This window comes from Oncorhynchus kisutch, linkage group LG14 (genome assembly GCF_002021735.2).
Source record: "Oncorhynchus kisutch isolate 150728-3 linkage group LG14, Okis_V2, whole genome shotgun sequence".
Taxonomy (NCBI): domain Eukaryota; kingdom Metazoa; phylum Chordata; class Actinopteri; order Salmoniformes; family Salmonidae; genus Oncorhynchus; species Oncorhynchus kisutch.
This window is the reverse complement of record NC_034187.2, coordinates 48,736,401-48,749,089: the sequence shown is the minus strand read 5'-3', so window position 1 is coordinate 48,749,089 and position 12,689 is coordinate 48,736,401. Positions and strand designations below refer to the sequence as shown.

The window sequence follows — 12,689 nt, the reverse complement described above, 5'->3', positions numbered from 1 at the left end:
TCTTCAAAGTAGCCAACCTTTGCCTTGATGACAGCGTTGCACACTATTGGCATTTTCAGGACCCTGTCTTTAAAAGATAATTCATAAAAATCCAAATAACTTCACAGATCTTCATTGTAAAGTGTTTAAACACTGGTTTCCCATGATTCCCATCAATGAACCATAAACAATTATTGAACATGCACCTGTGGAACGGTCATTAAGACATTAACAGCTTACAGACGGTAGGCAATTAAAGAGGCCTTTCTACTGACTCTGAAAAACACCAAAAGAAAGATGCCCAGCATCCCTGCTCATCTGCGTGAACGTGCCTTAGGCATGCTGCAAGGAGGCATGAGAACTGCAGATGTGGCCAGGGCAATAAATTGCAACGTCCTAAGACAGCGCTACAGGGAGACGGACAGCTGATCGTCCTCGCAGTGTCAGACCACGTGTAACAACCAGAGGTCGACCGATTAATCGGAATGGCCGATTAAATAGGGCCGATTTCAAGTTTTTTTTTGTATACCTTTATTTAATTAGGCAAGTCATTTAAGAACACATTCTTAGAAGAACACATTCAATGATGGCCTAGGAACGGTGGGTTAACTGCCTTGTTCAGGGGCAGAACGACAGAATTTCACCGTGTCAGCTCAGGGGATCCAATCTTGCAACATTACAGTGAACTAGTCCAATAATGACCTGCAATAATGACCTGCCTCTCTCTCGTTGCACTCCACAAGGAGACTGCCTGTTACGCGAATGCAGTAAGCCAAGGTAAGTTGCTAGCTACCTTTAAACATATCTTATAAAAAACAATCATAATCACTAGTTAACTACACATGGTTGATATTACTAGATATTATCTTGCGTTGCATATAATCTGACTGAGCATACAAGTATCTGACTGAGCGGTGGTAGGCAGAAGCAGGCTCGTAAGCATTCATTCAAACAGCACTTTCGTGCGTTTTGCCAGCAGCTCTTCGTTGTGCTTCAAGCGTTGCGCTGTTTATTACTTCAAGCCTATCAACTCCCGAGATGAGGCTGGTGTAACCGAAGTGAAATGGCTAGCTAGTTAGCGCTCGCTAATAGCGTTTCAAATGTCACTCGCTCTGAGCCTTCTAGTTGTTCCCCTTGCTCTGCATGGGTTACGCTGCTTCGATGGTGGCTGTTGTCATTGTGTTGCTGTTCGAGCTCAGGGAGGAGCGAGGAGAGGGACGGAAGCTATACTGTTACACGGGCAATACTAAAGTGCCTATAAGAACACACTTCCGGCGCCGACAGAGATGGCCTCCTCGCTTCGCGTTCCTAGGAAACTATGCAGTTTTTTGTTTTTTTACGTGTTATTTCTTACACTAGTACCCCAGGTCATCTTAGGTTTCATTACATACAGCCGAGAAGAACTACTGAATATAAGATCAGCGTCAACTCACCATCAGTACGACCAAGAATATGTTTTTCGCGATGCGGATCCTGTGTTCTGCCTTACAACCAGTGCAACGGAGCGGATTACATGCAGCGACCCAAAAAAACGACTCAGAAAAAGAGGGAAACGAAGCGGTCTTCTGGTCAGACTCCGGAGACGGGCACACCGTGCACCACTCCCTAGCATTCTTCTTGCCAATGTCCAGTCTCTTGACAACAAGGTTGATGAAATCCGAGCAAGGGTAGCATTCCAGAGGGACATCAGAGACTGTAACGTTCTCTGCTTCACAGAAACATGGCTAACTGGAGAGACGCTATCCGAAGCGGTGCAGCCAGCGGGTTTCTCCACGCATCGCGCTGACAGAAACAAACATCTTTCTGGTAAGAAGAGGGGCGGGGGCGTATGCCTTATGACCAACGTGACATGGTGTGATGAAAGAAACATACAGGAACTCAAATCCTTCTGTTCACCTGATTTAGAATTCCTCACAATCAAATGTAGACCGCATTATCTACCAAGAGAATTCTCTTCGATTATAATCACAGCCGTATATATCCCCCCCCAAGCAGACACATCGATGGCTCTGAACGAACTTTATTTAACTCTCTGCAAACTGGAAACGATTTATCCGGAGGCTGCATTCATTGTAGCTGGGGATTTTAACAAGGCTAATCTGAAAACAAGACTCCCTAAATTTTATCAGCATATCGATTGCGCAACCAGGGGTGGAAAGACCCTGGATCATTGTTACTCTAACTTCCGCGACGCATATAAGGCCCTGCCCCGCCCCCCTTTCGGAAAAGCTGACCACGACTCCATTTTGTTGATCCCTGCCTACAGACAGAAACTAAAACAAGAAGCTCCCACGCTGAGGTCTGTCCAATGCTGGTCTGACCAAGCTGACTCCACACTCCAAGACTGCTTCCATCACGTGGACTGGGAGATGTTTCGTATTGCGTCAGACAACAACATTGACGAATACGCTGATTCGGTGTGCGAGTTCATTAGAACGTGCGTTGAAGATGACGTTCCCATAGCAACGATTAAAACATTCCCTAACCAGAAACCGTGGATTGATGGCAGCATTCGCGTGAAACTGAAGGCGCGAACCACTGCTTTTAATCAGGGCAAGGTGTCTGGTAACATGACTGAATACAAACAGTGCAGCTATTCCCTCCGCAAGGCTATCAAACAAGCTAAGCGCCAGTACAGAGACAAAGTAGAATCTCAATTCAACGGCTCAGACACAAGAGGCATGTGGCAGGGTCTACAGTCAATCACGGACTACAGGAAGAAACCCAGCCCAGTCACGGACCAGGATGTCTTGCTCCCAGGCAGACTAAATAACTTTTTCGCACGCTTTGAAGACAATACAGTGCCACTGACACGGACTGCAATGGAAACATGCGGTCTCTCCTTCACTGCAGCCGAAGCGAGTAAGACATTTAAACGTGTTAACCCTCGCAAGGCTGCAGGCCCAGACGGCATCCCCAGCCGCGCCCTCAGAGCATGCGCAGACCAGCTGGCCGGTGTGTTTACGGACATATTCAATCAATCCCTATACCAGTCTGCCGTTCCCACATGCTTCAAGAGGGCCACCATTGTTCCTGTTCCCAAGAAAGCTAAGGTAACTGAGCTAAACGACTACCGCCCCGTAGCACTCACATCAGTCATCATGAAGTGCTTTGAGAGACTAGTCAAGGACCATATCACCTCCACCCTACCTGACACCCTAGACCCACTCCAATTTGCTTACCGCCCAAATAGGTCCACAGACGATGCAATCTCAACCACACTGCACACTGCCCTAACCCATCCCGTCACCAAAAGCACTCACAAACTTCTACAGATGCACAATAGAGAGCATCCTGGCGGGCTGTATCACCGCCTGGTATGGCAACTGCACCGCCCTCAACCGTAAGGCTCTCCAGAGGGTAGTGAGGTCTGCACAACGCATCACCGGGGGCAAACTACCTGCCCTCCAGGACACCTACACCACCCGATGCTACAGGAAGGCCATAAAGATCATCAAGGACATCAACCACCCGAGCCACTGCCTGTTCACCCCCCTGTCATCCAGAAGGCGAGGTCAGTACAGGTGCATCAAAGCTGGGACCAAGAGACTGAAAAACAGCTTCTATCTCAAGGCCATCAGACTGTTAAACAGCCACCACTAACATTGAGTGGCTACTGCCAACACACTGTCAATGACACTGACTCTACTCCAGCCACTTTAATAATGGGAATTGATGGGAAATGATGTAAATATATCACTAGCCACTTTAAACAATGCTACCTTATATAATGTTACTTACCCTACATTATTCATCTCATATGCATACGTAGATACTGTACTCTATATCATCGACTGCATCCTTATGTAATACATGTATCACTAGCCACTTTAACTATGCCACTTGGTTTACATACTCATCTCATATGTATATACTGTACTCGATATCACCTACTGTATCTTGCCTATGCTGCTCTGTACCATCACTCATTCATATATCCTTATGTACATATTCTTTATCCCCTTACACTGTGTATAAGACAGTAGTTTTTTGGAATTGTTAGTTAGATTACTTGTTCGTTATTACTGCATTGTCGGAACTAGAAGCACAAGCATTTCGCTACACTCGCATTAACATCTGCTAACCATGTGTATGTGACAAATAAAATAAAATTTGATTTGGGTTAATGAAATACAAATGGTATAGAGGGAAATAGTTCTATAATTCCTATAATAACTACAATCTAAAACTTCTTACCTGGGAATATTGAAGACTCATGTTAAAAGGAACCACCAGCTTTCATGTTCTCATGTTCTGAGCAAGGAACTGAAACGTTAGCTTTCTTACATAGCATTTTTACTTTCCTCCCCTACATTTAGTTTTTGCATTATTTATACCAAATTGAACATGTTTCATTATTTACTTGAGGCTAAATTGATTTTATTGATGTATTAAATTAAAAGTGTTCATTCAGTATTGTTGTAATTGTCATTATTTACAAATAAATAAAAAATTAAAATTATAAATTTAAAAAATAAATTTAAATTATATATTTTGTTTATTTATTTGTATTATTTTTGTATTGTTATTTTTTTTAATTAATCGGACGATTAATCGGTATCGGCTTTTTTGGTCCTCCAATAATTCGGTATCGGTGTTGAAAAATCATAAATCGGTCGACCTCTAGTAACAACACCTGCATAGGATCGGTACATCCAAACATCACACCTGCAGGACAGGTACAGGACGGCAACAACAACTGCCCAAGTTACACCAGGAACGCACAATCCCTCCATCAGTGTTCAGACTGTCCGCAATAGGCTGAGAGAGGCTGGACTGAGGGCTTGTAAGGCCTGTTGTAACGGCAGACAACACCGACAACAAAGTCACCTATGGGCACAAACCCAACGTAGATAGACCAGACAGGACTGGGAAAAAGTGCTCTTCACTGACAAGTCGCGGTTTTGTCTCACCAGGGATGATGGTCGGATTCGCGATTATCGTCGAAGGAATGAGCGTTACACCGAGGCCTGTACTCTGGAGCGGGATCGATTTGGAGGTGGAGGGTCCATCGTCTGAGGCGGTGTGTCACAGCATCTTCGGACTGAGCTTGTTGTCATTGCAGGCAATCTCAATGCTGTGCGTTACAGGGAAGACATCCTCCTCCCTCATGTGGTACCCTTCCTGCAGGCTCATCCTGACATGACCCTACAGCATGACAATGTCACCAGCCATACTGCTTGTTCTGTGCATGATTTCCTGCAAGACAGGAATGTCAGTGTTCTGCCATGGCCAGTGAAGAGCCAGGATCTCAATCCCATTGAGCATGTCCGAGACCTGTTGGATCGGACAGTGAGGGCTAGGGCCATTCCCCCAAGAAATGTACCCTATAGCATGACCCTATAGTTCCTGGACCATGGTGGACACGTGGGGTAACATCTCACAGCAAGAACTGGCAAATCTGGTGCAGTCCATGAGGAAGAGATTCACTGCAGTACTTAATGCAGCTGGTGGCCACACCAGATACTGACTGTTACTTTTTATTTATTTTTATTTATTACAAGGCCATCTATTTGGTAGATGGGTAAAAACAAAATACAAATCTGACATTGAATATCCCTTTGAGCATGGTGAAGTTATTAATTACACTTTGGCTGGTGTCTCAATATATCCAGTCACTACAAAGATAAAGGCTTCCTTCCCTAACTCAGCTGCTCTGGACAGAATGGAAACCGCTCAGGGATTTCTCAGAGGCCAATGGTGATGAAAACAGTTATAGTTTGATGTCTGTGATAAGAGAAAATAGAGGATAAATCAACATTGTAGGTACTCCACAATACTAACTAAATGACAGAGTGAAAAGGAGGAAGCATGTAGAGAATAAGTACATTTTCTAAAAAAAACATAAATCCTATTTGCAATAAAGCACTGAACTGCAAAAACATTTGGCAAAGACATTCACTTTATATCCTGAATGCAGTGTTGTGTTGGATATTTTTTTAATTTCACCTTTATTTAACCAGGTAGACTAGTTGAGAACAAGTTCTCATTTACAACTGCGACAAGATAAAGCAAAGCAGTTCGACACATACAACAGAGTTACACATGGAATAAACATACAGTCAATAACAGAGTACAAAAAGTCTATACACAGTGTGTGCAAATGAGGTAGGATAAGGGAGGTAAGGCAATAAATAGGCCGTGGTGGCGAAGTAATACCAATATAGCAATTAAACACTAGAATGGTAGATGTGCAGAAGATGAATGTGCAAGTAGAGATACTGGGGTGCAAAGGAGCGAGATAAATAAATAAATAAATACAGTACGGGGATGAGGTAGTTGGATGGACTATGTACAGGTGCAGTGATCTGTAAGCTGCTCTGACAGCTGGTGCTTAAAGCTAGTGAAGGAGATATGAGTCTCCAGCTTCAGTGATCTTTGCAGTTCGTTCCAGTCATTGGCAGCAGAGAAAGGGAAGGAAAGGCAGCCAAAGGAATAATTGGCTTTGGGGGTGACCAGCGAGATATACCTGCTGGAGCGCGTGCTACTATGGTAACCAGTGAGCTGAGATAAGGCAGGGCTTTACCTAGCAAAGACTTGTAGATGACCTGGAGCCAGCGGGTTTGGCGACGAGTATGAAGCGAGGGCCAGCAAACGAGAGCGTACAGGTCACAGTGGTGGGTAATATATGGGGCTTTGGTGACAAATGGATGGCACTGTGTTGGAGGCTATTTTGTAAATAACATCACCGAAATCGAGGATTGGTCTGATGGTCAGTTTTACAAGGGTGTTTGGCAGCATGAGTGAAAGATGCTTTGTTGCGAAATAGGAAGCCGATTCTAGATTTAATTTTGGATTGGAGATGCTTAACTTTTTAGTGACAGGGGGCAGTATTCGGAAATTCGGATGAATGACGTGCCCAAAGTAAACTGCCTGTTACTCAGGGCCATAAGCTAGTATATGCATATCCTTGGTAGAATTGGATAGAAAACACTCTGCAGTTTCTAAAACTGTTAAAATAATGTCTGTGAGTATAACATAACTGATATGGAGGGCAAAAACTAGAGGAAAATCCATATAGGAAGTGAGATTTATTTTGATATGAGTGGTTTTCCATTGAATGCCTATTGACTATGTAATTGGTTAGGGCCCCGATTGTAGTTCCTATGGCAACAGCCCTGCTTATTCAGGGTGAATCAATGGCTGCATCTGGAACGACACCCTATTCCCCAAGTTGTGCACTACTTTTGACCAGAGCCCATAGGCCACAATTTAGAGAATAGGGTGCCATTTGGGACGCAGACATGGTAAATCAAGGTCACCGATTCTCACCTGTGATGACTTCATTGGTTTTTCTTGGTCGATCTTTACAAGCTGCAGCCTGGCTCTCTTCAGCTGGCCGATCTTAAGGAGTTGGACCTTGGCCCTCTTCAGCAGATGGAACATCCTCTTGTTGATGCTGGTGAGGTTGCTCCGATGGCTGGTGCCCCCCTGTTCCACCACCCTCCCATCAGCCTGGCTTTCTCCTTCGTAATCCTTGTCAGCAGCAGCCTCCGACCCTGGGGAGAAGAATCAGGCAAGTGTCCCTCTGACTAATTTGCAAAGGCTGACATCAAACCTGCAAATGGCAACTTATTCCCTATATTGTGCACTACTTTTTACCAGAGCCCTCTGGCAAGCAACACTGCAAGCTATACTGCTCCATCCTATGGGAATATGTGGAATTCAGACCCCTTGACTTTTTCCACTGTTACATTAGAGCCTTATATTCTACAATGGATTAAAATATTTTCCGCCCTAACCAATCTAGACACAATTCCTCATAATGACAAAGCAAATAAAGTTTAAATGTTTGCAAAACTGAAATATACCATTTACATAAGTAATCAGACCCTTTACTTTGTACTTTGTTGAAGCACCTTTGGCAGCGATTGCAGCCTAGATAGACTTTTTGGGTATGATGCTACAAGCTTGGAACACCTGTATTTGGAGAGTTTCTCCCATTCTTCTTTGCAGATCCTCTCAAGCTCTGCCACGTTGGATGTGGATCGTCACTGCACAGCTATTTTCAGGTCGCTCCAGATTTGTTAGATGGGGATCAAGTCCGGGCTCTGGCTGGCCCACTCAAGGACATTGAGACTTGTCCCGAAGATAGTCCTGCATTGTCTGAATACTTATGTAAATAAGGTATCTGTTTTTTATATTTTATAAATTTGCTAAAATGTCAAAAAAAAACTGTTTTCACTTTGTCATTGTGGGGCATTCCGTATAGATTGATGAGGATTTTTTTTAATAAATGTAATCAATTTTAGAATAATGCTGTAACGTAACAAAATGTGGAAAAGGGGAAGGGGTCTGAATACTTTCCGAACGCACTGTATTTGCATGACAACATCTAAGAATTCTACTTTAAAATCTGTCCAAATAATTTTCTGGAATAAGAAAATAGATGTTTGATAAATGTATTAGTTCCTATAGATCCATTAAGCAGAGCACAGAAAAGGCCTTACCTTGGACATTTTCTCTGTCATTTGCTGCCTCCTCCAGAGTCTCAGATGAAGCAGCTTGAGATGCAGCAGCATCGTTACTGACTAGCACCGCCAGTTTCCGCACAACCCCAGGGGAGTTAAGGTCCTCCATCTTCAGCTTGGACCTCCCCCTCTTCCTAACCGGCGAGGTCAAACATAGGTACTCCTGGACTTCTTCTGTGGTTTCACCATCAGCAGCACTAAGGCCTTTCTTCTTCTTCTGGGCCAGGCTGAGGGTCAGCTTCTTGAGTCTCTCGTAGACCTCGAGATGGGATGAGCCTGGGCTTGAGGAAAGGCTGGTCTTAAGTGTTTTTTTACCGGTTGAGCCGTCCACTTCAGGTTTGAACTCATTTTGACCTGGAATTTGAGACAAGTTGTCAATGTCATCATTGTCTGAATCATAAAAGGATAGGCTCATGGCATCCTCCTCCACCTTGTATTGGCACTTTTTTTTCAGGGATCCCCTAGGCAAGGATATGATCTCGTCATGGAGGAACCTCTTGGGTGCCTTAATGACACGTGAAGACCTGGCGCTCACCACAGGCAAGGAGATGGTACTGCTGCCTCCTTGTTGGATCTCTCCAGGGGACAGGAGAGGCTTGCCCTCTGTCCCGGTTCTCTCCCACTGCGCCTCCTGCTTCACTGGGGTTGGAAGCGACTCTGGTACGTAGGTGTCGAAGACAACCTTACGACGAAAGCATTTCACGACAGAATCTGGCGGACGAAGTTTCTGCACATTACTGGGCTTCCTCCTGAAGCCAAATATGGACTTACGCTTATATGGTGCTGGTTTCTTTCTTTCCGGGGGTATTGCTGGATCCTGACACAGCTCAGCACCAACCTCAGGGGAATCCCCAGTTCCCCTGGACACTCTATCCCTCTGCTGTTTATTCACAGGTTTAGGAGACAGTGCTACTCCTTGAGAGGCGGTGTGGGGATTCGTGGTCTTCTGTCCATTTCTAGACTGAGCTTCAACCTTGTCCCCTTGCTGAGATCCTTTTCTTCTCTTCCCAGACCTCTGTGGCTTAACTATGTCTGTTTCACTATCGTCTGCTGTTACCTCCCCAGCCTCTTTGACCTTGGAAGTCTTCCCTTTGCCCTTGACCACTGTCAGGGTCCACACCAGTTTACCCTGCTTGTTTCTGCTGGTTTGGGGTCGGACTATGCTGGACCCTGAGCCTCCCCTGCTTACCTTAGTTGTTTGTTCTTGCCTGTTCCTCTTTCTGGCTGTTGAAGACGATTCCACCGCTTTCCTTCCCCTTTTCCAGTCAGAGCCATCGGATTTCTCACTGCCCTTGCTTTTTGAGGCCTTTGTCCCAGTAGCCTGCTTTCCTGTAGACTTAACCCCCGAACTGATGGATTTCTTTTGGGCTGCCAGTTTGGCAATTATTTTGGGTTTCACAGCATTTTCTTCCTGACCCTCTCCAACTTCTTCTTCAGAGACCTTGCCTCCACTTTTCTTAAGCTTTGCTGTAAGTTCTGGAGCTAGGGGAGGCTTTTTTGGCTTTAATAATGATGATTGGAAAGGACTGCCTAGAAAGAAGAGGGAAACATGTCTTAATACAAATAGACTAATGTCAGACAATAACTTGATCATGTATATTATCAGGTATGCTACCAAAGCAATACATAGCAAATATGAAGGCTACTGCATATTTCTGCTAAGAAATGTGATAATTCCTGAGCACAGGTGATCTCACATCACTGTTCCTCATTAGCCTACTTACTTTTAGAGATATTGCGTGCTGAGAGTGTAGGCCGGTATTCCGTCCCAAACCCAGAGAAATCCTCATCCTAACACAGGAAAACAGGGTAGGAATGTGTTTAACAAAAAAATGTAATACTGACCCTAACAACCACAATAGGCTACACGAATACTTAGCAGGTATACTACACAACGCCTAATAATCAGCCAATGTATATTTCTTTACAATTAATAATTAAAATGTTTAGCCCTAATCGATCTTAAATCACAGGGTTGGGATCAGATTAATCCATGGACAGCAGCCCAGGTGATATCTGTTTACAAACCATCACACTGAACTGGTTTGAGAGATCAGGATTCAAAATGTAGTGGGGGATAACTGCAAACGGACATGTGTAATTTCAATTAGGTCTAGGCTAGTACAAATGCAAAGTGTGATCATTGATCAAACTCCACTTCAGCAGAAAATACAGGCCATCATGAAATGTACACTGTTCATAAATAGAGATCTGAATCCTATTCTATAGCATTACCGGAAGTTGAGGATGTGTAAGAAAGACAACTATAAAAAATTGCAAGGCAAAAACAAAATCTCTACACAGTAAACTGCAATCCGCTCACTAACCGAGAGGGCAAGCTGTGTGACAAAAAAAACTGCAGAAACGATATCGGGGCCAGACTACATTTTTTTACTGGGAGTTAAAACTGACAAGATTTAGAAGAGGAAAATAGACAGATCTCAAAGATCTGGGTGATATACAAGAAGCTTTACTGAGAGTGTATAAAGCTACTTACAAACTGGGTGGTTCAAGCCCTGAATGCTGATTGGCTGAGAGCCATGGTATATCAGACAATACACACAGATAAGACAAAACATTTATTTTTTACTTTACTATTCAGAAAGCATCTCAGAGGAGGAGTGCTGATCTAGAATCAGGTCCCTCCCTCTGTAAACAAGGTAGCACAAGTTAGAATCATCCCAGCAATGGCCCAAATTCACACAATTCTACCCCCTCCCCCACAACTACTAAAAAAATATTCAATGTAGGTAGTAATATTAATTTAATGTAGGTGCTGTAGTAATAGAAGCTATGAACCGAACTACGAAAGGCAAACATAAAAATACATTCATTTTCAAAATTCTATTTAAAAATCGATGAAATGTACTTTGTGTGGGTGTCATCCATCCGCAGGCACCATGTATGGATGTAGCACGGATGCATCCAAATACATTTCACTAGAAAGCAGCTTAAAAAAACAGAATAACATTGAAGAAGTTGCATCCATCTGCAGAGTTGATGCGACTGCTAGTATGCAAGCAAGCAAGCGATAAGAACATTGCCAGCCTGCATTGCAATCAAACAAACAAATACAATGAATAACAAGTCCACTTCTCAACAACCTAACTTCTCTAGCAACCGAACAACAAAGTTCAGGTGGATTAAATATAATTACGAATTAACTTATCAAAAATGTTAACAATCACGTTTTAATTGAGATTTACAGTAAATGTGCGCTTGTTTTCTTTGGCAATCGTGGAATAAGCAGGATAAACGTCTCCGTTCCATATATTATCTGGAACTAATGTACGTCAGTGTTTATCCCTTACATGTACGGTACCAGTCAAAAGATTGAGTAGGTGTCCATTCAAGTGTTTCTCATAAAAATTAAAAATAAAGCAGTGATCAGCATGTGGGAACTCCTTCAAGACTATTGGAAAAGCATTCCAGGTGAAGCTGGTTGAGAGAATGCAAAGAGTGTGCAAAGCTGTCATCAAGGCAAAGGGTGGCTACTTGGAAGAATCTAAAATAGATTTTGATTTGTTTAACACTTTGGTTACTACATAATTCCATGTGTGTTATTTCATAGTTTCGATGTCTTCTTTATTTTTACTGTTTTCATTGTAGAATAATAGTGAAAAACCCTTGAATGAGTAGGTGTGTCCAAACTTTTGACTGGTACTACATGGTACTACATGTACAGTGCACTCAGACCCCTTGACTTCTAAAATTAAAAATGCTTTCTCCTCAATCTAAACACAATACCCCATAAATTTATAAAAATAGAAAATACCTTGTATAAATAAGTATTCAGACCCTTTGCTATGAGAATCAAAATTGAGCACAGGTGCATCCTGTTTAAATTGATCATCCTTGAGATGTTTCTACAATTTGGAGTCCACCTGTGGTCAATTCAATTGATTGGACATGATTTGGAGATGAACACACCTGTATATAAGGTCCCACAGTTGACAGTCCATGTCGGAGCTAAAACCAAAACATGAGGTCAAAGGAATTGTCTCTAGAGCTCAGAGACAGGATTGTGTCAAGGCACAGATCTGGGGAAGGGTACAAAAACATTTCTGCAGCATTGAAGGTCTTTAAGAACAAAGTGGCCTCAATCATTCTTAAATGGAAGAAGTTTGGAAACACCAAACTAACTATTTTCTGCAATCTATTGTCATGCTGTCAAAAGAAAATTATAATTCCTAATTTTAAGATCAGGCCACACTCTGTCTCACACTGCCCAGGATTCAT

General features: G+C 43.2%; 1 protein-coding gene across 2 annotated transcripts in view; it reads right to left on the bottom strand.

Moving 5' to 3' along the window:
- LOC109903796 (histone-lysine N-methyltransferase 2B) overlaps positions 1-12,689 on the bottom strand; it is a 90,053-nt gene that overhangs the window by 65,903 nt on the left and 11,461 nt on the right. For both annotated transcript variants that reach the window (XR_004202815.1, XM_020500754.2), the window contains exons 2-4: positions 10,175-10,241; positions 8,430-9,980; positions 7,252-7,478 (exon numbers count right to left, since the gene is read on the bottom strand). Coding sequence is in view for 1 of the 2 variants with exons in the window: in XM_020500754.2 (XP_020356343.2) it covers positions 7,252-7,478; positions 8,430-9,980; positions 10,175-10,241 (1,845 nt within the window). In the remaining variant the exon portion in view is untranslated. The remainder of the gene's footprint in view (positions 1-7,251; positions 7,479-8,429; positions 9,981-10,174; positions 10,242-12,689) is intronic.